We start from the raw sequence: 26,370 nt of genomic DNA, 5'->3' as shown, positions 1-26,370 counted from the left end.
AGATTAGATGAGAAAAAAAAGCTGATCTTATGTTCTTCAACAAATGTTACATGGAAAGTAGCCATATCCAAGACTGATGGCACATCAAAGAACTCATTGGGTATCATACGGTGGCAGCCGTGTGGGAGTTTTTTCCTCAGTGTCATCAAGCCCAGAGCATTCTTGGGGAAAAGTTATAATTAACTGAGCTGAGATAAAGTTGAGCTTATTGCTAAACTGGCGTGTCTGCTGATGGCTCACTAAGTAGCAGGCAGCTGCAGACGACATTGGCAGGTTAATCAAAAATTAATGGAGAATATCACAAATGACAGTTTAAATACTGCTGTTGGCCAACGGACATGTACTGGAAGAGCACAGTTGGAATGCAAGTGAATATCTAATTTCATTTATATGGAAGGTCACATTGTCACTTTTGCACATTAGTCTAAGTGTGACTAGATAGGGCTGCTCAATTCACAGCCCTGCAGCAGTGGATTAAACAATGTAAGTGAAACATCTATGGGAGAAGTCACTGGAATTTTTCATACCCTAAATACAGTTTTATCATTACCATAGCAGCTTAACTTGGCCGCTTCAGCCAGGGCTCTTTACTTAAGTTATCATCCTATCTAAAATTATAATTAAATAACCTCCCAGGACTATTGATAAACCGTGAACGCACTTGTAAAATCTCTTCAATCAGGAGGTACATTGTGTTTGTGTTTGAAGAACATCATATGAAGCAAACAGTTATTCCGATTTTCCATTTAATGGCTATATTGAAGGCAACTGGACTTGCTTGAGCTTCTGGAGGATTTTTTTTTACCTCTCTCAGTCTTCAGTTCTGAACTGAAGAAGCCTCTTGGGTGAGAGGTGAAACATCTTCAAGAAACTCAAGCAAGCCCAATTGCCTATGAAAAGCACTTCAAATTATTATGACTTCGACTAAGGCCTAATAACTGAATGTTAAAACCTACAAACAATATACTATCACTTGCAGTTTCAGCAGTGTTGTAAGGTCATATTGTAGTCTGTTCACAATGAAAGCTAAATCTAGATCTGTATTCATATGGGACACAAGTGTTACCTGGAGACTTTTGTTTTTATTTTTGAAATAACTGCAGAGGTCATCTGTGTTCTTAATCCTGTGTTAATCTGACATCTGTAGTCTGTACATTAAAAACTCCACTGTGCATATGTTGCTGCATTTCACACACAGAGATATATCCAGCATAAATTTAAACATATCATTATTTTTTGGATATTGCTTTTTGTACAGATTCTTCGTTTTTTTCTTCATTTCTTGTCTTCCTTTGTGTTGAGAATTTTGGAGGCCTCAGTGGAAATTATTAATGACAACTTTGATTGGCTTCAGGGTGCAAATTCAGTAGGTTAATCTAGCTGCTTAGCATGGGAGCCAATTCAGAAAGACCACTATCAAATCCATTAAAGGAGAAATCTTGAAAGTTAATGAGATCACTGACATGCATGGCAGCATTTGATGAAGGACATTTTATCTTTGAACAGGCTCAATGCAAACTTCTTTGTATGTTACATGTTCTTTGACATTTGGTCTGGAGATGTGACTGAATGTCAATTTTACTATGAGTCATCAGGTCATAAATGGACTGTCTGTAGGTTTTATCAAAGTATGTCTAAAGAAAACCCTGAAACTAGTGTGCTGTCATTGTTATGTGTGATCAAATAGTGATCAACAATATGAGGACAAGAGTACTCTACAAAGTTGCTTCCATACTAAAAGTATTACTCGACACTGTAAGAAGAAAGTACTTTTACTCACATGTAGTCAAGAAAAAAAGAGAATATCTCAAATGAATACTTGAATTTAAGACTTCTGACTTTTATTTTAATGATCACAATAAAAATACTGACACAGAAAGAGTTGAAGCTCAACAAACGGTAAACCTCTATCAATGTTATAGTATCTGTTTTAATATAGCTGTTATATTCTCTTCTCAGTTACAGTACATTTTTCAGTAAATTTGTCACTGTTGCATATGAGCTTTTGTCAACAATAAGGAGATGAATTTCAATGCAGAATAAGTGACAGGATGATTTTATTATTCATTTGACATTTTGCTGCAACTTCATGTTGAGAGCTCATATTAACAGTGAAGCCGGTGGTTCATTTTGAGGATGAATATTTATGTTAGGATCTGCAGCACTTTGTCTTTTTCCCCTTGTTTCCCCTCCCTTCTTGTTGAATGTTTGTCCCCAGTTTGTTTCCCCTGTCTGTCTGTATGTGTGTGTGTGTGTGTGTGTGTGTGTGTGTGTGTGTGTGTGTGTGTGTGTGTGTCTTAGGTTGGGCGGGGCTTACCTACACTTTTTACCTGCTCTCCAGCTGAGCTCCTCACACACCTGCAGCTCCTCACACACCTGCTGATCATATACTCTGATTGCAAGCTACCTGATTTAAGCCCGACTTTCCTCTCCAGTCTTGAACAGTTCACTGTGAACCCTTCTGTGAACGCCTTAGCCTTCATCCTAACCTTTTTTGGTGAAGATTCTATGTTTTTTTTTGCCTGAACCTGCTTGAACCTGTCTTCTTCTCGATGCCATGTCCATGTCCAGCCACGTCCAGCCAACCCTCACCCACCCGCCTTGCCACCCTGTTTTATTTCCTAAACTGATCATTGAACCATTTAAACCACCACCTATTTCTCATGTCTGCATTGTGGGTCCTAACAACTGCTAGATTAAAATAATTTAGGCTCTTAGTGTCATTACAGGAGCTCAATATGTCATTCAGAGCATGTATATAGCAACAAGCATTTGCTATGTAAAGAGATAGTAATGTGATGGTGTCCTGAGCAGAAAATGAAGTAATGCTTTATCATAAGTGTGTTGTAATCCAGGCTGTTCTCAGTCACTATTCGTACGTTTGTATGTTTTCTGTACAAAAAGTAAATAGCCAAAATTTGCACACATGCCTATCTCATGTTATTGTGAGTCAGTGTTGGTGTATATCCCACATATTTGGGAAGGCATTGATCACATGACCAATCCACTGACAGGAATGAAGAAGGAAGCAGTACCATGATTAGGCAGGTTGGGGTGGGGGATAGGTCACACAACACAGGACTTACCCCGGAGAGACCAGTGTTTGGAACTGTGTGAACTTTAAGTCATTTTAAATTATGTCATCAGCATGTTTCTTTTCCTAAATGTAACCTATATAACTTTTTGTTCATAATTTGATGTTAAGAATGTAACATCATTCATGGGGCACTTATTTATAGGATATCGTACAAACTGTTTTGTATACATTTTTGAAGGTCATACAAACCTTTGTTTGAGGATACACTTTGATATCTTAGGTTCTCTATTTGTTGCTGTGATAGATGCCCTGGCCAACATTTGTATGTAGGGCCCTTGTGGGTAGTAAATGAGCTCAAAAATGGACCCTGGATTGACTGCCCAAAGCTTCTATAATGGCCCTATGTCAGTTGCCCACATGGGCGGGTTAACCGAAGTGGGCCCCACATGGGTAATGCTAGGGCTACCTGGCTGCCAAGTGGCTATTAACTCAAAATTAACTTTTTTTCTGTAGTCTTCTTGGGTAAACCAATGTGAGCAATTGGCATGGGTTCATAATCATATAGGGCCCACCCCCAGGTAACACACTTATAACGCTCAGTTATCACTGTTTCTGTAGTTGGCACTGTTTGCTGCTGGCTCAGTCACCTCCATGTTAAGAACTATGTGCAGACAGCCTGAATCGGACACTGAATTGTAAATATGCTCTGAATTTCATGTAAAGCCCCTTTAATGTAGTTCTGGTTTGGCCGAACAACACAAAGGTATTATGACAATTGCTGTTTAATGACTTGGATAATGAATAAATGCTTGTTGGTTGTTGATGAATTCATATTTGTCAAGTTTGTGGTAAATAAACTTGTATTTTTTATATATACTCTTAAAGAAATGGCACTTGTTATCAGAATGACCCAACCCTAAACCCAGCATGATGTGAAACCATTTATATGATTATATTTTAATGAGTTGTATATTCCTCTTTTTTTATTTTGTCAGTGTATACATAGCTGAATAAACTTGTCATTTAAACATTTTGCTGAAGATACCCTCATGTATATTTTTCTCCAGAGGTAGCCATTAAAAAAAAACAAAAAAAAAAAAACAGCACTGTTTCTGCATGGCACTCTCAATCCCACTTGAAGTCTTGCCCGACAGTTTCAAAGAATTTGATATTAAATGGCCTATAAAACTCCTGTAGCTGCTCTATGACCTCCTGTTCGATCTGTACGTGAGTCCTGCCCTTGGATTTGCCGAGACAACGAGGCTGGCTGCTGCTCTCTGGCTTCTTCAGACAGGGGAAGCCTTTGGTGCGATTAAAGTAGAAGTGCTTGTCTGTGATTATTCGTTTCAGTCCCAGAAAGTCCTGAACGCGACCCATTTCCCCTGCCGGATCCGTGATCAGCCGCTCCCCACTCACAAAGTGCATCTGCGACAGGCGAAAGTACTGCAGCCAGTTTTCCAGGTGCAGAATGTACATCCCGATCCGAATAGCATTCCAGGAAGTGTCGACGATACCCTGACTTCTGTTCTTAAAGGCCAGCTCTTCAAACGTAGGGATGTCAGGCTTCTTGGAAAGAGTCTGTGTGTAGTCGGAAATGGCTCTTGTGACTGGGTTACGCACAACAACAATCAGCTTAGTCTCATGGGACATGCTGGAGATGCGTCTGGGTGCCTCTCTGGTGACAAAGTAGCTGGGTGTCTTCTCTAATGTGATCTGGCTGTCTAGTGTTCGTGGCATTAGTCCCCTTGGGAGAGAAAGAAAAGAATAAAACACACATAGATGAGTCAGCAAGTGGTGTTATTTTCCTGTCCTGGAGTGTTACCACGTCTTTTCTGTTGGATGGATGACAGTGGTCATACAAATGTAGAAGCCAGAGGAAGGCAAACATTAATCTCGTATCACAAATACCAAGTTAAAAACATCCTATTAACATTTTGTTTTTTGTTTTGACAACCCATTCGCTGGAATAAATGTCGACATTGTACATTCCTGAAAATAACCGATGTTACATTTTTACTTTTAAATGTGAAATTCGCACATTTCATATAATGCTAGTATGTTGAAACTTTTTAATTTTTCAGTTGTGTTGTGACAACACTGTGGTTAAGATGTGATTAGGTTTAAGCACCAAACAACAACACATAGTTAGGGTTAGGAAAACATCATCTTTTCAGCCACAAATGTGGCTGGAAATTTTCTGATGGTTTCGAACAGTGGTCTGCCATGTTGCCAACAATCCCCTCCTCCTGATGAGAAACTCAGCTCATATACGTACATGTAATCTAAACTAGCTCACTTAACAATTCTTATATAATTACACTTAAATTGTCCAAATGTAACATGGTAGTTTGCAGAAATATGAAATGCTAACATTTTATTTTACATTAAAACAGTCAACAGTAAAAAAGAGGACCAAAAGAGTTCACACAGGCTATGTGTGTCACATCAGTCAAAATCTTGGAAGAAGATATTTTAAAACTTCAGAAGGAAAACTCTAGGTTAGGCATGCAGTAGTATTTAGATCTCTTACTTAAATAAAAGGAATAATTACTTTACTTTGTTGTAAAACTACAATATAAAAAAATGCACTTCTGACGTAAAAATCCTGCATTTAGTCCTGGAAGTAAAATTTGTTGTATGTATTCATGTAACAAAAACAAAAAGATTCATTGATTGATAAATCAACTATTTTATGAACTGTTGAGTATTTATAACAATGCTTGACGTATTATAGTTGATTTTTTCTTTATTAAAGATGACGTGTTACTACAACTCTCAAGTAAAAACACATTTATGTTCATCTTTTAATTGCAGTAGGGTAAAAGTACAAAGTGAGCTCAGACCTGTGCTCAAATATATAACTAAATGTCCTTAGTTAGTCTCCATCAATGGCAGTCAGTTAAATAAAAATATTTTGGCATTACAGACACTAGAAAAAACACTTATGATATTTTGAAAACTTAAGACGGCAAACTGTAGGGGGAAACTTCCAGCTAATACACACTTTCAAATAACTGTAGACAAAAATGCATTTGCTAGATATTGATTGGTGACACAACAGCTTGTACAATCAAAACATGCATCATAATTATCATCATCATGCTGCCAAGATAATGGCTTCGCAAACTACAGGCAAATGTTTCTATTTGTCATATTTGTCATGTGAGTTTTCCTTCCCAGTGTAATGTGTCATTCTGATTTGGCACTTTGGTTCAATAAAACTTGATTAATGAGCATCTGATGTCGGCTATTGAGACACTGAATGCCTCTGCTACAATTCATCCACACTTTCTTGCCCGTTTCCTGTGAGAAGAAAAAGGAGTGTGCTGTAGCGTCAGCACAATAACACCGCAGTTTGGTAAAAATAATTATAAGATAGTACTATTAATTTTTTTTATCTTTTATTATTACAGAAGATATAGTACCTGAATTTCTCTATTTCACAGCATGTGCATTGGCTTCTGGATTTCAGTTACGTTACCACACAGTTCTGATGATTAAATACCGCGCTTTCTTTATTATTACATGGGGAAGGCTTCGATTAAAACCTAACCTTTCTCAAAGCTTTCTCTCACATGGTAGAGGTAGCCATAGGTTACCTCTAAAGTCTTGGAAATATTGATCCATTTAGTTTTATTTATGAATCTTGAGTTGTTGGCTCTGGTGCCTCAGGGCCAGTAGGCAACTATTAATCTTTTATGAGAACAGCACCTTTTCAGGCAAACAGCTTTGCTACACAAACACAGACACAGACACACACAGACACACACACACACATAAAAACTTGCAACCATATTCCAGGAGGTGCAGAATCTTTGGCTCTGTACTGGGGAAACTGTCTTCGTTATCTGGCTTGTCAATTCCATACATTTTCACCATTCTCGGAGATGAAGATTGTTTTGATGAGAGGACCCCGTGTGTGCTGGTTCAAAACTACAACTTGTTATATTGCAAAACTGAGCTGACAATGTGAACATGTACAGTGAAAGGTTGCTGATGGTTCTGCTTAAAATAGTACATCCGCCTGCTGTTGACTATACAGCCATATACGACACTATTCTGTTGACAACATGTTTACACATACAAGCATGGGGATACCGGGACTAAGGTGTTTATAAAATGTAATGATGCCAAATCAGGATTTCACACTGACATTTTTCACTCTCACTGCCTGTGTTTGTTTGGAGGCAGAATGTAAAACTCCAAGTAAGCCCGCTGGTGATAATGTGCTAACGTATCTTGAGTTATTGATTTATACAGCTGCGAGTCTCAGCACTGGATATACTACATGCTACTTGGAGGTTATACAGCACTGAGGGCACCGACATAGACAAGATGGAAATAAGGGTGTTAAAAAAGAAAAAGACTAACATACCTAAAGTTGGAAACTCTATGGCATCACTGGATCAACTATCAAGAAAGTGTGAAGAAGGGTAATATAAAATTAAGGTGTTATTTTTCCTACGACTGTCTCAAAGTTTTGATTTTAAAGTAGACTGATCTTTTTGAATGCACATACTCATATCCAAGTCACCACAGTCATTCTCAGCTATAAACGAATGTACATTGGGTTAATCAACAGTGTGATCTGAATTTCTTATTTGAGCAAACCCTGCAAAATGACTCTTTTTATTATCATAAATTGCTCCATTCTTTCCGATAACATTTGGAAAATAATAGAAGAGCCACATAATAAAATTATTTTTTCACATCCATGTGTGCAGGGGGCCAACAGGAAGTCAGATGGCCAGTGGACATGCTCTATGGGCTCATACACAAAAGCATCAGAAAGCCACCATATGCCCATATGAGCGACTTTCATAGGAATGAATGGAGCTCCATCTGTAAATTCAGTAGCCTATCCAGTTCTTCTTAATAAATCCATGGCTCCTTCGCACAGCATTTCTCTTGGAGAAATCTTGATGGACTTTCATGGTGTGCAAGACAAGTTACATAGGCAGGTTCCATGTAACTCACAGGAGCAAAGGTGGATTGATTGAGAAAGGATTGATTACCTTCTTACTGCATGAGTAACATTAGCTGTATTAGTAAGGTAACCAGGAAGAAACCTATGCCATTGTCTGTCCAAAAAGCCACCCAGGAAAAAAAGCCCTCTAGAACACGTACACATATTAATAGCAGGTGTAAATGCAAAAATCCATGATCAGATGTCATTATCCAACCTAATGGCCAGAATAAATGTTGGCATTGCACATTTTTTCCTTTTACCTACCTTTTTTGCTCCAAACATGGCTGGAAATATACCTAACTCTCATTAAAAAATAACTACTTTTGTCACTACAAACGCAGCTGGAAATGTCCCAAACTCTTAAAATAATTACTTACAACCATTTACAATAATATATTGTCACAATACTTATACTTAAGTCATGATACAATACTATTGCAATAAATGTTTAGTGATATGCTGAATATTGCAATATTGCAAATTGTGATATATTTCAATTTGATACCTTTTTTCGACAGAAAATTATTATACCCAAAGAAAACACTGTCAATATCTGTTATATCCAACAAGATAAAGTTTTCAGTAAAGTTACATTTTGCTGCAATAAAATGACTGAAGTGAGATGAATAATTGGTTTTATTATTCCTGTTGGCCACCAAAGGTTAAATATGTATTGACAGTACCAATAATTTGTATAATAAAATAATCAATATTTGGCATCTGTTTATCGATACAATATTGCAGCACAAAACATTGTAATACTATGCCAAACATGGCTGGAGATATCCCCAACTCTCATTAAAAAATAACTGCTTTTGTCACTACAAACACCCCTGGAGATGTCTTGAAGTCTCGTTAAAAATACCTGCTTTTGTCACTACAAACACTGCTGGACATGTCCCGAACTCTTGTTTTTGTAAGTGTCCTAGCGTTGTTAGTCTCAGACAGTGATCTGCTGCTCCACCATAACCCTCTCCTTCTGATGAAAAACTCATCAGAACATATCTGAATAATGTCACTTAAGAAATGTTATGATATGCATAAAATGCCCAAATGTAATCCATGTTTCATGATCTTTGGTATTGTTATAGTTTATTTCCTGTTTTATTCTCTAAGTCAAGTTGGGTCGTGTCTTGTGTTACTTCCTGCCTTTGTTGTTTTCTTACACAGCTGCCCTCCATCATTCTCGTTAGTCCCTCCCTGTTCCCAGTCCTCCCTGCACACCTGTTATGCATCAGTCCTGTTTGCTCCACCCTAGTGTTCCCCACCAGTTTTGATTGTTGTGTCGTTTGTTCTTTGAGGTTGTTGCCTGCCTGCTTTTGGAGCCGGCATTAAAGCTTGCTTTTTGTATGAATTACCTGCCTGCCTACTGTTCTTTGTTTGGGTCCTTACTCTGAGCTGCAACACAACACCATGTTTTGCAGAAATGTACAATGGAAACATTTTATATGGGACTGCATTGTCCAGATAACAGTGCAAAACACATGTTGATACCAGTTGCACATGAGGTCCGGGATCTGAGTGGGAGACTGTCACAGTCAGAGTAAACATAGTTACTGTAAAACATGTAAAATAATGGAGTCTTTTAACATTGTCATTGATGGCCCTAATATATCCTCACAGACTTAAAATTCTTCTTCTGAGAGTAGCTGTCAAAGAACTCAGCAACTTGTTGAAAACTATGGTTTGTGATGAAGTAATTGTATCTTTCATTATCTGTTCAAACAAGATCAGAAGAAAACAGTAATATTAGGAGAACGATTTTCTGCTGTGCATCATCTAACTCTAGTCTCACCCTGTGGCTCATTAAACTGATACCTATGGCCTCCGTGTCCTCTGAGCTCAGTTGTCGGTTTTCCATTCAAAGGATTGTTCTGTAACTGCAGTCACGGAGAACAAGGTGCAATCCAATGATCAAAGGATGTTACTCTTTATTTTTATTGAAATCAGGACTATTTATAAGGGATGGTTTCATGTCAGCAGGAGCAGCCTGGACCTATAAATTCAAAGTCTTCTGTCCTGGAGTGATGTTAATGAGCAACACTGAGGGGCAGCCTGTAAGTACAAACATTTATTTGAACTAGAACATCTTAGTTGGGGCTCATGTTAAATTATCTGTTATCACAATTTTTTTATCTGCGCATACACCTGCTCTGCTGGAGCTGATTTCATTGCCTACATATTAACCTTTAATGGCCATACGTGATAGAACAAACAGAATGCATGACAAACAGAGATTTATTATTTTTGATAAATGATTTTCTTTGCTCGCTCAAACACACCCGGCAGCAGCAACCTCATTTATGTATCTGTTTGTTACTGAGATAGCGGGAATAAGGCCAGAAGGGGAACATGTGATACCTGAGGCAGGTGTCTGAACCAACCATCAGGAGTTTTTTTTCTCCCCATGCCCCCAAGAAACTATCTGCACTGCACACAGCATCTGAAAGTAGAAGATAAAATTGAGGATCTTTGTGGCAGTGGATTCTTTCACGAAACGCTGTTCCGCCTTTACTTAGGAATGATTATTTGCAGTTTGGAATCTACATGATGGTAATACCAATTGAATTGCTTTGGGGGTAATCACTGATGTGACTGACACTTTAGCATCTTTATCAGTATGCATGTATCAGAAGAAACTTTAATGTGAACATCTTACTTTGTAGGACATGTGTGAATACACACAAACACACGCATGCACACGTGGGCGTACACACACACACACACACACACACACACACACACACACACACGTTGATTAACTGACATTTGAGTGAAGTGCCCTGATTGATTACCACCTTTTCACTCAGAGTCAAGGCTTAATTCTTTGGGGTAATTTTCTTCTTCCCAATTCTTGGTGAAACTTTAAGTCAGGATGCATTACAGGGCTCAGCTGTGACATTTTAATCACTCTGGGAAAATGAACTCAGGTGTGGAAGATCAGCTCGATACTGTAAATGAGACCTGTGCTTGGTCAAATGAGAAGATGTGGTTGAGAGGTAATTTATTCTGGACTCTTCAGAATTTCGTCTGATGCTCTGATTGCACAATTGGATATTTCTGTAAACCTGGCACATTTAATTTTGTTTGAAGGTTTGTTTGAAATAAACACTAACTTCTGTATTATTATTATTATTGTTATTATTATTATTATTATTATTATTATTATTATATAATGTATTATTATAAATGGTTTGTGGAATATTGCTCTGAAAATATCTAGCAAAAGACAAAATAGTCTTGGGCCTGGAAATAATAATAGTAGCAACATTAGTTATCAACCCTAAAGTATCAGTTTTGCTTTTGTGATGATTACTTTAAAGTCAATACCAATTTTGACAGTTTCTCACTGTATGTCATGCATGAAAATCTAAACCAAGAAAATCTATCAGTGAGGACCGACTCTATCTGTGTGAACATCACAGGAAGTCACTGCAAATGTGTGTGAGGCAGCCACTTGGTTAGACGCATGGCGTTTCTTTTATTGTGAAGGTTCTAATTTGTGTCTCCTCACAACAGGGGGGCTGTTACAGCATATCTCACTTTGTGTATAAAAAAAGCAGTGCCCTGACAACAGATAAAGCAAACATTGAAAATAAACAGACTTATTTAAACGCATGCATTCATTATTAAAACATGGCTTGTTAACAAAAATTTGGGCTATAACGTATGATATAACCACTCTTGACAAGTTTTTGGCTTTAATTTTCCATCATTTTGAAGTTAATGTTGATTGCACAATATCGTGGCTTAAGAATAATGACATAAGATTTGTTGATTTATTAGATTTGTTCTCTATAAGCGTCACTTTCACTGTGCAATTCTGTTTGCCACATGGTACGATCAGCTTGAAAAATTAAGGCTCAATTTACAACACACGGGAAGTGCATCAGCCAAGACAGGAAAAGGCCAGTTTTTTACCGTGGTGGCTATTGGTAGCCATCCCCAGTTACCAAAGAACATCAATGTAAGTTCTTCGCAGTACTATCACCTGATTGGTGGAAAAAAGTAGAGGAAATGACGGATGGTGGAACAGCTGAAGCAGCAGAGGAAAACATACATTGTTGATTGTATTGTTGGTAGTTGCTAAACTCTAAAGGAAATGGAAAGTGATCTGATTCTCTTTCCAACATGAACACCAACATACTTGAAAATGCTCTCTACTTTAACTATAATTTATGTTTAAGTATATTAAAATTTCTGATCTGTAATGATTTTATGAAATGTCGTATGTTTGCTTAATGACCCACTCGATGAGAGGAAAGAAAGAAAAAAAACCAACAAAAATTAGCATCCTTCAGCTCTTATCTACAGGTAGTTAGGGTCGCCAGTGGAAAGCAGGCAGTCATTGCCACTCATTAATGAGCTGCGGTGTGCTAAGAGCTCGTCTGCATATTGTAGTGACCCTAAAAAGAACCTGCTGGCTATCTTGCTGAACAATTTATCTTTGTTGGCGCAGTGGAGGCAGGAGGTCTGGAGTTCACACGTAGCTCCCTCTGGACGTGGCTATATCATTACGGAGGAATAAGCCACAAACATGGATGTCTTCATTTCAAAGTACCAAGGACTCCCCATTAAACCCAGATACACCATTGTCCTGCAGCGTGCAGTTCCACTGGGAAACATGTTACTCCTACAACAGTGTTTATACCTAAAGCCATTCATCAGCAATGGATTTATAGCTTTAAATCAATCCCCATAATGATTGCTTTGACTTCTGCCAGTTAATAACTGAATTGTTCTGTTGTGCTATTTTACTCAAGCTTTGACTTCTCATATGGCCCTAAAGGTTTAGTCATTCATCAGTGGTGTTCAACATTTGAATATTTTGTATGTGCTGAACCAGCTGTGACGAGCACTTTTAACCATGGATTGGAGAGAACCTCAAAAAAAAGATACACAAACCTTGGGCAAATATTCATTTGGCTGTGAGTTCGAAATGACCTGTCTGGTCTGCACCTCTGGTTAGTTTTTAGTTGAGTACAAAGCATAGACTGTATAAATTATGGTTGTAGCTACCATGACATCCCACATTGGTTTGTCAACTGCTGTTTTGAAGCCTCTAGTTCAGCATTTTGGCTGTTGCCATCTTGGTTTTTTGGAACCAGAAGTGGCCATATTTGGACAAGAGGCTGTAGAGGTGTAGAAGGAAGGGGATGGATCTGACTGAAAGCCAATGAAACTATCAGCAGACTGCCTGTCACTCAAGCAGTTCTGTCTCTAAATATGCATAACTTTGGGACTTGATAAAATGTAAATGGGTGAGTTCTAAAAAAAAAAAAAAAATCACCCGAGTACAGATGACATGAATGTTGAAATTAGATACATAAGCTGAAAACGTGTCTATTTCAGCTGTAAAGGTTGGCATTTTAACATCGGGGTCTATAAGGATTGACTTTTTTGGAGCCAGCATCAAGTGGCCTTTCGATGAATTGCAGTTTTTGGAACTTCTGCATTGGCTTATTTTTTCAGCTTCATAGGTTGCCACTGGGTAAAGAGAAGTTCTCTGCTGTATACTTTAATTAGACAGTTATCCAGCTATACAACAAGAACAGTTACTTCAGTGGCAACACTGACAGAGGACTGCATGAGACACCAACTAAGTCACTAAGTTGTCCTGCACAAACAGTGATTTAGCTTGAAAGGAGATACAATTGTTATTGAGACTTAAGAATGTCAGAAACAATAATAATTACAGCAGAGTCCCTGAGGCAGTACCACAGAGGATATCTGTGTATACAGTGTCCAAATTAGAGGGGGTACATCCTCTGGGGAGCATACTCAGTAATCTTCATTGCAACCTGACCATTACATATTGATTTTCTTTCAATAAAAAGAAAACAAACAAACAAAACAAACCCCATATAATTTGGCCTGTTGGTGCTGGAGTAATCATTCAGTTATAAACAAATATAATAGGATCCATAACAAAAAAAAAAAGATTTTAGGGCAATGTTCAGTAGCTCTGTCTCAAACACAAATAACAACTAACATATAAACAGATCCTCATTACATCCCATCGCTGCCAAAGCAAAAATGAAAATTACACCTTTTTCAACAATCCGGTATCAGACTAGAATCCAAATTATTGCCACAGAGTTCAACCAAAACACACAACTAAATAAAGGTTAATATTAAATAAAAGACTGGATATTAAAATCAATTTGGTCCAGGGCTGTTGAATTACATCCACGCCCTGTATGTAACACTGCATATATATAAATATAAAAGCTGCTGCATCACCTACAGCAAGGGTGTGATTTGTTTCATAGTGTGAAGATGGGTAATGCAGTAAAAGAGCTCCAGACAAGTGTCTTGTTGAACAACTTAGACTTCCAGAGAGCAATGCAGGTTCATCAGGGATGCAGACCATCAGAGCAAGTAAAGGTCAACTTTGAATCATCTCCTTTTGAACGATCAATGAACTCAGAATATATTACTGTCATTTCACTGTGGTATGAACTTAAAACAGAATAGTGCATATTGTCAGTTCAAGACAAGTTCTCCGTAAATGTTTGCAGCACAAATACAAAATTGTCATGCAACGAGGCAACGCATGCAGAATGCAAGTCCCTTAAAAAGCAGCAAATCAAAAAACTGTGAATTTATCTCTGATACTCATAATGTGAATGGTGTGTAGTATAGCAGTACAACATTTTGGTGGCGTCTCGACATGCTACATGTCAATACAAAACGCTTGACATAACCACCCCACAGACTGTATGGGTTGCTAATGCGGCAGGAGTATGAGTTTAGTGATAGGGCTGTTAGCATCACATGGCTAACGTTACCTAACTGTTTTTAACAAGTTTAACGATAGTCACACTATTTTGGTGGTGGTGTGAGTTTGTTGGACTTGCTGTTGAATGTCTGGGAGTAGAATGTTGCCAGCTGCTTTTGTGTTAGCCAGTGCTAACTGGGCAGATGTTCAAAATTGATCTCTTGCCAGGAGGAGACCAGCTACAGAAATGGCACAACAAAAAATGTGCTAATCAGCATGGAGCCATGCTCTGGGATTAGTTCTCCGGTGCAAAAAGGATGCAGCTATTGTTTGACTGGAAAAGTTTTGATACCAACTTGGTAGAGGGTACCTTCGGTCGATATGTTACAGGTATTGAGTACTGATATTCAGTCCTACTAATAAAACAGTTCAATAAGTTGGCAAATACTGATCTGATTGGGATTTAACTAAGAAACCATTAATCATGGTGAAGTGTTTCTGCAGGAGCAGGGACACCGAGATTTAGGGACTGGCCTTTCCCTCCCACTGGACAGCAAATGTTTGTCATTAAAAGGACAAATAATGAACACTACCCATTGAACAATATGTGGGCTCGCAGGCTGACCACTGAGGAGCCCAAATCCAACTATTCATTACATGTTCTGTGTTTGTTCAGTCCCTGGAGTAATTTAAGAGCACAACAGTTACACAGTAAATTACAAGAAAAAGTCTCTTGGGTACTCATTGGTGGTATGTTATCACAGTAAGCAGCAAGTGGAGTAATGATGGTCACAGTCTTTGGCAATACACAAAAAGCTTTGGTTTAGAAACAAAAAGGAGATATTTCAAGAAGAAATAGATTAAACATTTTATCAGAGGTACTGCAAAGTCAAATAATATTCAACTCGTGAAATAATTAAAATTGTTTGTGTCGTTATCTTCTGAACTGAATTAGAGCCACACAAAAATATGCAATATGCAACAATAGTGCTATCAAGAGTCACAAAAGGCAACAGCAAAGTAATGCACTGTCCTGAAAGCCTGTCATAGCAGCTTTAGAATACTTCCTTTTTTGGGGGGGGGTGTTTTTAATTTCAGCTTAGTTGTTTTTAATTTATTATTATTATTATTATTATTATTTTGCTTACATCATTTAATATATATATATATATATATATATACTGTATATATAATGCTGATTTCAAATCTCCTTTTGCAAACTTTATTCCAATACAAAAAAAAGGTGATTCCGGGAAATTGCGTTTCATACAATCCATTTCTCCTGAAATGTCTTGAAAAGGCAATACCACACACAGACTTGCTTCCCTGCTGTCCAAACCCATTAACAGTTTGTATTACTCAGGTAGACAGTGCAGAGAAAATGTTCTTATGCTGCGTGATTCTCATAATGTCTGTGCCACTGCACTTCCTAAAAATGGCATCTTCCTTTTTTTCTTGATACAGAATAGATCCAGTCTCCAGTGGAGAGGCTGCTCCATTATTAAAGTATCACTCACTTAGATTACAGCTGTGATGACATCTGATCATTAATCACCGGCAACAGAGGCCTGCCGCCTCGAAAATCTATTAAGAGTTAACAAAGAGCAGTCCAGACGAATACGGCAATCCTGTGGCCAATTCAGCTAGGTGAGAAACAGAAGTGAATAACAATTCAGCACTCTGAGAATCAAGCATCTTTTTTTTCTAATTTAATTGAAGACAAATTGGTTGGAAATAACAGACTGACTTGATCCAGATCTCACAGTTGAGAATTCCTGGAATTATCTGCAGCCACATAATGGAATCAAAACATATTCATAGCTGGACAAAACAGTTCTGAAATAGTGGAAAATAAATTGCATAATGTATCTGACCTTGAACCAAAACCTATTTAATCGCTGTCATTTCAACACCAGGCTCTTGTTTTCCTTCAAATAACAATTATTCATGGTTTGGTCTGCAGAGGGAAATGACTGACACTTGCTCTCCTTGAACAATAACACGTTGAATTGAGCTGAGCTACGAGCTGTCACATTAACATGTGGCACGGGAAAGTATCCGCAGACTCTGAAATGAAGATGGGAAGCCTCTGAAATCCTGAACTGCATATTCTCAGATGAGGATTACTGTTTGTTCTGCTTATTCTGTGTATTTTGTGATGAATTAACAGCTGCTGTGCAGCTGATATCAAGTGATGAACGCAGAAAATAAAATCCATAACGGCTTTTTGCAATGTTGTAAGGCAGCTAAAACCTTTTTCTAATCATATAATTGACATAAAATGCCCTTTATGATAACATTGTGACACATCCTGCCCCTGCACACTTTCCCTTAATGGAAATTTCTTACATTTTTGGCAAAATTGGAACTTTTATATGTTCTGAGTTTTCACTATAGCCTCTAGCAATGTGACAGTCAAGGATATTTATAAATGGAGAGCGGGCAGTCCACACACCTTTAGCAGTTTTACTCTTCAGTTTGGTGGTGGGAAAGTACAAAAGGAGACAGTATAGGGGAGACACAGGAGGGAAAGCTCAGACAGGATTTGATCCCTGGTCAGTAGGGACGTACTGGGTTCGCCAAGGGGGGAAAGTTAACAAGCTGACAATCTTTGAGGATGAGCTAAAGTGAGCTAAGGATTGCTGAGTGTTGGCAATTTCCAGATCCGTCACAATGTCTTCAGAATGATACGTATTTATAGTCCGTTTGATAGTATCATTTGTTTCAGGGAAAACTGAAGCACAAATGAAAATGTATTTTTACTGTTTAAGAACCATCAACCAGATTGCTGTCATTAGCTGCTTTAATTTTTAATTGCTTTAACTTAAGTCCATTTTGTGACCATGCAAACACAGTGTATATACATAATGACTTCATTAGTAACCCTGTTTCCTAAAACCTAAAGAAATGGTTTTGCTGCATATGTTTTAGGCAAAAGTGCAGTAAATGCTGCCTCCATTATATCAAATAACAACACTTTTTGTAGTAAAGAAAGTGTTTGGTTTTTGTGCTGCTCAGCGATTGTAGGGAGATGTTCTTGGTGGATGATGGGTGTAGAACGCCCAAGGCTTTGACACAGTAGATTGAGGTTTGCATCCATAGTCCTCTTTGTGGTTCAGGCTGCTTTTACTCTAAAAGTAAATGCATCATGTCTTGTCCCTCAAGTCAGTCTTGGCTTTTGTCTAAACATAACCATAAACATGGTAATTATTTTATAATTGACATGAGAGGATATTACTGGGGAAATGAAATGTGCTGTTAGTGATTTATTTATTTATCTTTTTTAAAAGAAGTTCAGTATGAACATTTTTTGACTTTGCATTACGCTCATTAAAACATTTTAGGCGGCCTTGTGTTTTTGTCACAACATATTTTTGCAAATTAGTCATATCTAAATCTCATAAATCACACAGAGCTGTTATCAAAGGCAGTGCAACTAGTTTTATACAAAAATGAAATGGAATGATTTGCATGTTACACATGCCTTAAATTATCAAGTCCATTTAACCAATGCAAACTATGATCAACTGCGGTGGTGGAATTCTGTCATTAACGTGCAAGTTGGATCTATAGACACACTATGGAGTTTGTTTGATGCACAAAACCAGGACCATAGTGTTGCTACTGCTCAAAAACATTTTCATCTGGACTCATCACATATCGACATTTGGTCGGTGGCCCTACATGTCAAAATATAACAATTTAGGTACCTCTTCTGCTTGGAGATGGTGTGTTAATTTAAACTCGTTGCATGCATTGTGTCTTTTTAAAATACACTACTGTGAACAGTTTCTGCTCGTCAGATGCATACAGTCAATTAACTTACAACATGGGTAAAACACTTTTTCAGGTCCACTTACTTTTGTATACACATATATCTGTTGATGGTGCTACGGAAAAGTTGAGGGATCTTCAAAATTATTACAATCCCTCTTGAGGGGGGGGTGAATGTGAGCAGCCATGGCAATCTATCCAATAGTGGTCAAGTCATTTCAGTCAAAACCAAAAATGTAGCTTAATTGTGGTGCTTGAAGTCAGGTTATCACCAATGTTATTATGATGCATTCTCTGGACACAATGAATATCAATTAGTAAAAGGTGACAAGAAAATGACCTAAGAATCAGTTTTAAAAATAGAGGAGGATCATTAGAAAATGATCCAAAGAATTGTCCAGAAAAAATGTCCAGAAATCTATATTTATAATTCTGATTATATTACAGAAAAAAAATAAATAAATAAATAAAAATATTTTGGGGCCATGTCTTATTTATTTGCTTGTTGCCTTTTTCCCATGTTTTTTAAAGAAATTAAATCAATTTGCGCCAGTTTCAAAGGGTTAAAATACCAGACTCTCCACACAATCAAAGATGCCAGATTGGCACTATAAAGGTTGTTTAATTGGATACACTAGAGTTCGGTCGTTAATGTATGCGAGATCACATTGTTTCCTGAATCATTCTATTAAAGGAATAAAGCTCCACGTCTCTGCGCTTCAGACCTGTCTCATTGGGGAAACCTCTCAGAAAGAGTTGTTTTTTAATTAATGTTAACCACTACATGTCTCTGAGCTGCACTGGAATGAAGACAGCTCATTAATAATACAGAGTTACGCCTTACAATCTCTCGCTGTATAATGTGCAGTTTTCTGTCTTAAATGAGAACCATCTAACTTTCTGTCCTCATCAACCTTTCTGATGATACTGTTCCAGAGCTCCCTGCCTCCCCGAGCCAATTAATGTGGACCTGGAGAATATTTGTTGCTGCAGCCTCTCATACAATTTCAACCCTTCTCGGGGAATCTACTGGAAGTGCTTCTGACTCCTGTGAAATCAATAGAGCTGAGATGCCCTTTTAAGTCTTGATGGTGTATAGCGACGTGTTTTTGTTTGATCTTTCTGATTCTGTGGAGGATGGAAAAAGTGGCGAGAGAAGTGTGAGGAAATCGGTGGCAGTGAAATGTCTGTTTTATCAGGTCTTGTTGGTTATGTGAACACCCTCGAATAAAATAAATGAGGCCACATGTGTGTTCTGTTCAGGAGGCACAGTAATGAACACTGCACCATTTTTCTTGGGAGCCTAAATGATCTGTCACATGCTTAATGTAACAGGACAGACTGCGCAGAACAACTGGCCAGTACACTGAAACTGACGAGAGTTAATTGTATGTCACATGTTGTGTTTCTGTCTGTTCAATAGATATTACGTAGTGAGAAAAACTCAAAAATAAAAACAATTTGCTTTGAAAAGTATCATGAATGGTGCTTTTATTCTCTTTTAAAAAGAGTATGTAGAGTTTAAAGTGTTTTTTTACAGAGAGATTAGTGCTGAAAAATAATTAATTAGCTTGTCTGTCGTTATCTTGTGATGAAGCTTGCAGCTATCATTTGATGATGAAGACCATGAGATGCTGAAGTTTTGACAAAGCTGATAAGTGGACCCTTTGTTGAGATTATTTGTTTTCGCACACATAGATCCCAAGGTCAACAATAAACCTCCGTGCTCAAATAATTAGTCAAATTAATCAATTAATCATTGCATTCATTCATCAAGTAGCAGCCGTGCAAGACTTTAATGCTCATTACACAGGAGAAAATCAAATTGTTGGATGGATGAAATGCACAAAGAGATAAATGTGCTACTGAGTGGACCTAGAGTTAAGATTATTTGATCAAACTTAGTTAACAGGTACATTTATCATGTAAGATGCTATTGTTTAGAAATCACTATGTGATAGCATGACTTAGATTGATCAGATAAGATGTTATGCTTTAGATATACCTAATTTAATTTCCATTTCAGTCCATGAAAAAATATGTCGAACTTGCTAATGGATTTCTCCTCTAGGATCATGGATATCTGTACCAACTTTTATGATATTACAACCACTGTCCAGGCATTTGATGTCAGAAAAAAAAAAATTCAGAGGGGATGATTGATAAACACTGGCAGCGTAGAAACAAATAGATTTGCATACCAAGTAACTCCGGTTAGAAGGAGTTTAATGCCATGGAACGAGTCATCGGAGTCACGGAGTCTGAGGAAGGGCCGCTGACTCCGCATGTAACATAGTGTTAAAATCCTTTTAATGGGAACAACTTGGTGTGCAGATCTATTTGTTTCTACTCTGCTAGATGTGTGTTAAATCCAGCACCCACTCCAGTGGACAAGGGCTGTGAGTGGCTTTTTTTTTCTTTTCTTTTCTTTTTTTTTTAATTGATAACAGTTGCCATATTTTGTTTTATTGTTACATATGTAATATGCTTTTCTAGTTTTTTTCAGGTTTTTACTTCACTTTATGAATCTGTACCTACATTCTATGTCTCATATCTGTTTGTTTTTACAGACGTTGAAAGCATAATTGTAGCCTGTGTGAGTTTAATGCCTGCCAGGGTCAAAACTTTGCTAAGCATTATTAAGCTCTCACACTACATCACAGTCAAAGTCGTCGGATCACTGTACTGTTCACACGACACACTGATGTTGTGTAATTGGAAATCTTGAAGTCATTGTAAGCCAATGCAGATTTGCTTCTGATCTGGGGCTTTTCTCAGGGAACTACAAAAACTGTCAGTGAACAGAAAATTAGGGCTAACGTTGTGAACTGTGAATGAGTGAGTGAGTTTACACCCTTGTTTTCACTTTCATTGGAAAAAAAAACATAAGATAACTGTTAGATTATTCATAATAGAAATAACTCATTTTCAGCCCTCTAAAGACAGAAAGGCAAACTTTCGCATAAAGCTGAGCAACACAAAGACGTTATGCCACTTGCTATAGAGACAAATGTGACAGTTAATCAAAATGGAAAGATACTTTATGTGACGTGCTGCCAACAACCCAAACATTGTGACAGATAATCACTGAGGGCCAGTCTAGCACAATGAACGTCACTCAGTCACTCGTCAGGTTGAATAACAGCTTCAGCCTGAATTAAACCAGCCTTTGTGTCCATGGCATTGTTTAAGTATTTTATCTTTAATATATGAACTGTCAGCTTGTGACAAGTGGCGCAGTTTTCCAGCTTTGTAATTTTCCACAAGTGGCATCATATCAGTGTGGGACTTCGATTTATCTTTGCTTAAATTAAGAGTGGCACAGGAAAAAAAAAACAACTTCTGTGAAGCCCAAACCTCTGGGTGTTTACGTGAGGTAAACAGGGGCTGTTGCATCATTAAGATATTTATGTGAAGACGATTGCTTGTGCAATGAATAGACTAATGGTTCGGGTAGAACAATGTCTGAAGCGTCAGCCCGTTCTCATTCATAACTCTTAAAATAGTGCCACTCTGTCAGTGCGTTTGGCGTTAGAGTACAACGCCAAAAGCCACCTTTCATGTGCGTGTGGAACGCTGCTGTATGGCATCAACTGAGAACACAGGACAGAATAGGTCACAGTGTTATAATATGATGGCCGGATGGCACCTGGCATGTCTGTCTAGTACTAAACGGACAGAATCACTTGAGAACTATTGAAAACTATTGCGCGCACACGAAACGCAGATGGACCACATCAGGTTGAAACACTGTCTGTGATGACGTAATATAAGGAGCGCGAGGGCAGGCAGAAGAAGTGCATGGGTCATTATGGTGCATGGGTCCCATAAACAACAGACCTTAACGTGGGAATGTGGTGTACACTTCCTGTCTGATGCCTGCGTGCCAGCATGTGCATTTGTCGATGTTCCGGCATGGGTTGCTATGTGCTGTTGTTGCCTAAACATAACACATCCAGGATCATGCCACCATATGCAACCATTCGTTGACATCATGGTAAATAAGCAGACACAGAAGAACAACTAATTCGTAACATATACATGTGCAAGTCCACTGACAAAGCGGCAACATGAGACAAGTTGGGATGAGTACGTGTTGGAAGTGTTCATGTCTGATCTCGTCGGTCAGAGACAGACAAATGCACCACAGCTGTTTCTTTCTACACACTTGAGTCTGCTATGTTCAGATGTTTAGCTGGTGTAATAAAGGAAGGCTTTTGAATAGACTACCTACAACTGACTCCATTACACTGTGTCTACATCCAGCTTTTTATTTGCACATGGAAATTAATCAACCCTTTCACCACTAGGAGCTCTGGGCTCATATTAAATGCCTTCATTTGTCGAGGTATTGGCTTGTATTTTTTTTTTTTTTTTTACAAGTTGCATCTTGTTCTGTTAAGTATTACAAAGAGTGGCACCTTTCATTTGAGAATGTTTCCAAATCAATTTACTTTGTGAAATACACACAACAATAAAGACTATCTATAAAGCAGCCCCTAAGGAAGTTTTTTCCCGTGTTTGAAAAGCTCCTTCTTGTGCATTCAAATGACATCCCAGTGTAAATTTGATTACCAAGTACAATACATGGAAAATTAAGATGAATATCAGAAATAGCAATTAAAAAGAGACCTTAATAAACATGCAAATTATTGAACAAGTGTTTTCTTTTAACTTCCAACCAGGGGACTGTGGAGTGTTTTTGTGTCTTACATTAATGCGTTTTTGTAATATTATAGTCTCTGGTCCATTAGTTTGGAGATGAAAGGACTGATTCTCTTTTCAGGACTATGGAGCAGCTTTTGAGATAACTCTGTTGTACTGCAGTCTTTGTGTGGATGTGTGTGTGTGTGTGTGTGTGTGTCTCTATGGGGGATTGTCTTACATCTGCAAGAGGACATTTCTTTTATTGACATTATCGACAATGCATTTTCATTGTATTTTGTACATTTCTTTTTTACTCTTAAATTAACTGTCTGACAGGACAGGACTTCTTAAAACAAACTTATTTTCTTTGCGTGAGTCACCAATACAAAAAAAATGAACAAATGTGACCTTTTTTTGTAATTTAAGGGCTTTTACTTAGTTATCTGAAATGAGGCTATGGAAACAACTAGAATCAAACAGTAATCTTAGATACAGGCCCCTGAGTTGTATGCGTTTTGGTCACAACATTGCTGGAATAAATGGTTAATTTATTAAAAGGCACACCTTAACAAAATCAGTCATTGCAGAAATGTGGTGTTTCTTCTCCTTATGTCAAGTATAGAAAATGTAGTTGGTATTATTCAGCCCATTCTCACTACCCGGGTGTTAAAAAAGGCAGCTTGGTCAGTTGCTGTCTGTGTCTTATTCGGACGCAAAAGGCAGTCTTTAGCAGATGAACTGGACTTCCAACTAACTCTCATGGAAACCCAGCAGTAGCAATGACATATTGCCACATATGATAAGTAATGGCATTGAAAATTCAGGCTCACTATAACAGTGCCTCTAAATATTATGTGCAGAATTTAAAGAAATGATTGAAAGATGCATGTCCTTTAAATAGTTGAAGAAGCTGAAAACTGCTAAAAGCCAAGGTCAAACAAAACAAAACAAAATAAAAACACAAAATGAAGAAGAAGATCTGAGCAAACTAAGACGGGCAGGTATTCATATACATGATAATTCACTGCAGCGTCTGCTGCTCATTCCTGCAGTGCAGCTTGAGAACAGACTTCCTCACTTCTTCCATGTTCTTGGAAGCATTGCTCTGTGTTCTGTTCTTGCCACACTGGTGGCATTGTAGCTATGTGAGCAGAAATCTGTAGGCAGCTCCCAACAATCAGACACAATGTAATACAACTCTTTGAGCCTTTTTGGAGGACATTTGGAGACTTGAGTACAACATTTTGAGTCACTGTGTATTCAGTGGCAATGGTCTTTTGTTGATAGGGAAACCTGAACTTTTAGCTTTTAGCTTCAATTTTAGTTAGAAGATATCTTGTCTGTAGAGTAGAATCAACAAAGGTTCACTGGATGGTGGGGGGATGCTCGGGCTTGGTGCACCCTGTGAGCCCCTTTGCCTTCACCAACCAACACAAGAACATGTTGTGCCCTGGTATAGGCAGTTTGGAGTCGGCTGGAAACCTGAGGGCTGCTCATCTGCTCCGTCGGCTGTGAATGTTTGTGTGAACTGATCCTACATGAGCCGCATGGAGCTGTCTTTTCAGCACCACAGAACTCTGCTGAAACTGCAGCACAGAGGAAAACACACTAGACTAAAAAGTAGAAGCAAACTTGTGATCTTAGTGGTGATGTGCTGCTCAGGTATGTGTGTGAATGTGTAAAATCCCCAACATCAGAAATAATGTCTTTGTATCTATCTATCTATCTATCTATCTATCTATCTATATACATATATAGTATAGGGCCCTGGGATTTGAATTATAGGTGACAGGTGCCATGGACTACAACCTTGGGTTTATACTTGTAAGGGTGTAGGTTTCATTTCAAATTTCCAATTTGGGTGGGGGGAGGGGGGGTTGGAGGTTCTCTGCCAGGACATTTTGAGCGCCAGAGACTGAATTTCGTAAATTCTGGTTAATTTTTATGCACCAATTTGTGCCTTTTCAGCATCAGTTTATGGTGTAAATAAATGTCTTTAATTTTGTTAGAAAAGGAAAGGTCGTCTGCTACTTCAGTGTTATTATTGGGTGGACAAATGGCCATGTTCTAAATAATGTGTGTTAAACGAACATCTGGACATAGCGGTGTCTACATCAGGACTTCACATTTGACTAGAGCAGCAGAGCAAAGGGGTGACTGCACTGAACTGGTTTAAAGAATTACAGACAGTGCACTTATCGCGGAAATATATCAGGTGCAAGTGCATCTATCTCAGCAAAATTACCAATACATACTTAAACGTGTGTTTCATTTTTTCCTCACCTGTACCAGTCAAGTCCTCTGTCATAGTTTCTGTCGAAAAAGTGCGGCTCTGTTCCAAGAGCGCGCACATCTGGATGTATCCGGATGAACTCCAGTACCGCCCTGGTGCCTCCTTTCTTTACACCAACTATTAACGCATTAGGCAGCTTCTTATTCCCATATTTCTGCGCAACACTCATGTTTCTCAACTTCATGTCAGTCCAGTGACTTCCAGACGAGGCAGGGACTTTACTTTGGTCGCGGAGATCACTTGAGCCTCGCTGGGCAGCAGACTCATCCAGCGCGGACCTGACTTCCAGCGAAGCGCAATTGTCTAATTTTCCAAGAAGTTTCTTCCCTCCCGCGTTCTTGCTCGGCGGGCATCTTTTCCCCTCGTAACCCTGCTTTGTCATGATTGTGCTGCGACAGAATATAATACTGTAGCATAAGTAGGTGCAGGACAGTGACACAGTGAATATGAAGGCGAATCTGGCGCTGAATCTGTTCGTAGATGAGAGGAACCTATGTGCCATGTCTCCATGGGTTCAAAGTGCTGCATGATTTTCCATCGGAGTCTTCCTCCTCTCTTTGTCTGCGGTCGGAGTCTGGCAATGATATAGGTTCTAGAGTCAGACAGACTGGCACATGAGGATAGGGGTGGCTTCTTGGAGGCATCAACTGCGCGCAAGTCGCATTATTCCTTTTCATAGGCTGCTGAACTGTGCGAGAAAACTTGGAGCAGAATATGATTACAGCCGCTGTCAAGGGAAGAAATGGGTCAGTCTTCCTTTAAACAAGTTTCTCTTAAGTAGTTTGAAGTGAGTCATTCGGATCTATAACTGTCTTAAAACGAATCCCAGAGGAATTTGACGCCCATCTTTATCCTGCTTCTCCTTGTTTTGCGTCGATTGTCTGTAAAAAGAAGTCCAACGCGTCCTGTGTCCCACCAGTGTGATTATT

General features: G+C 38.4%; 1 protein-coding gene across 1 annotated transcript; it reads right to left on the bottom strand.

Moving 5' to 3' along the window:
* Positions 1–1,840: 1,840 nt before the first annotated feature.
* Positions 1,841–26,370, bottom strand: hs3st2 (heparan sulfate (glucosamine) 3-O-sulfotransferase 2). The gene is made up of 2 exons (XM_042505614.2): positions 25,432–26,370; positions 1,841–4,781 (listed from the first exon to the last, which is right to left on the bottom strand). The coding sequence occupies exons 1-2, from the start codon at positions 25,941–25,943 to the stop codon at positions 4,163–4,165; spliced, it is 1,131 nt and encodes a 376-aa protein (XP_042361548.1). The 5' UTR covers positions 25,944–26,370; the 3' UTR covers positions 1,841–4,162.

The sequence above is a fragment of the Plectropomus leopardus genome, chromosome 18, assembly GCF_026936395.1.
Source record: "Plectropomus leopardus strain MGB_pleo_1.0 chromosome 18, ASM2693639v1, whole genome shotgun sequence".
Classification (NCBI taxonomy): Eukaryota; Metazoa; Chordata; class Actinopteri; order Perciformes; family Serranidae; genus Plectropomus; species Plectropomus leopardus.
Note: the sequence above shows the minus strand (reverse complement) of the source record. Positions and strands in the feature narration are given on the sequence as shown.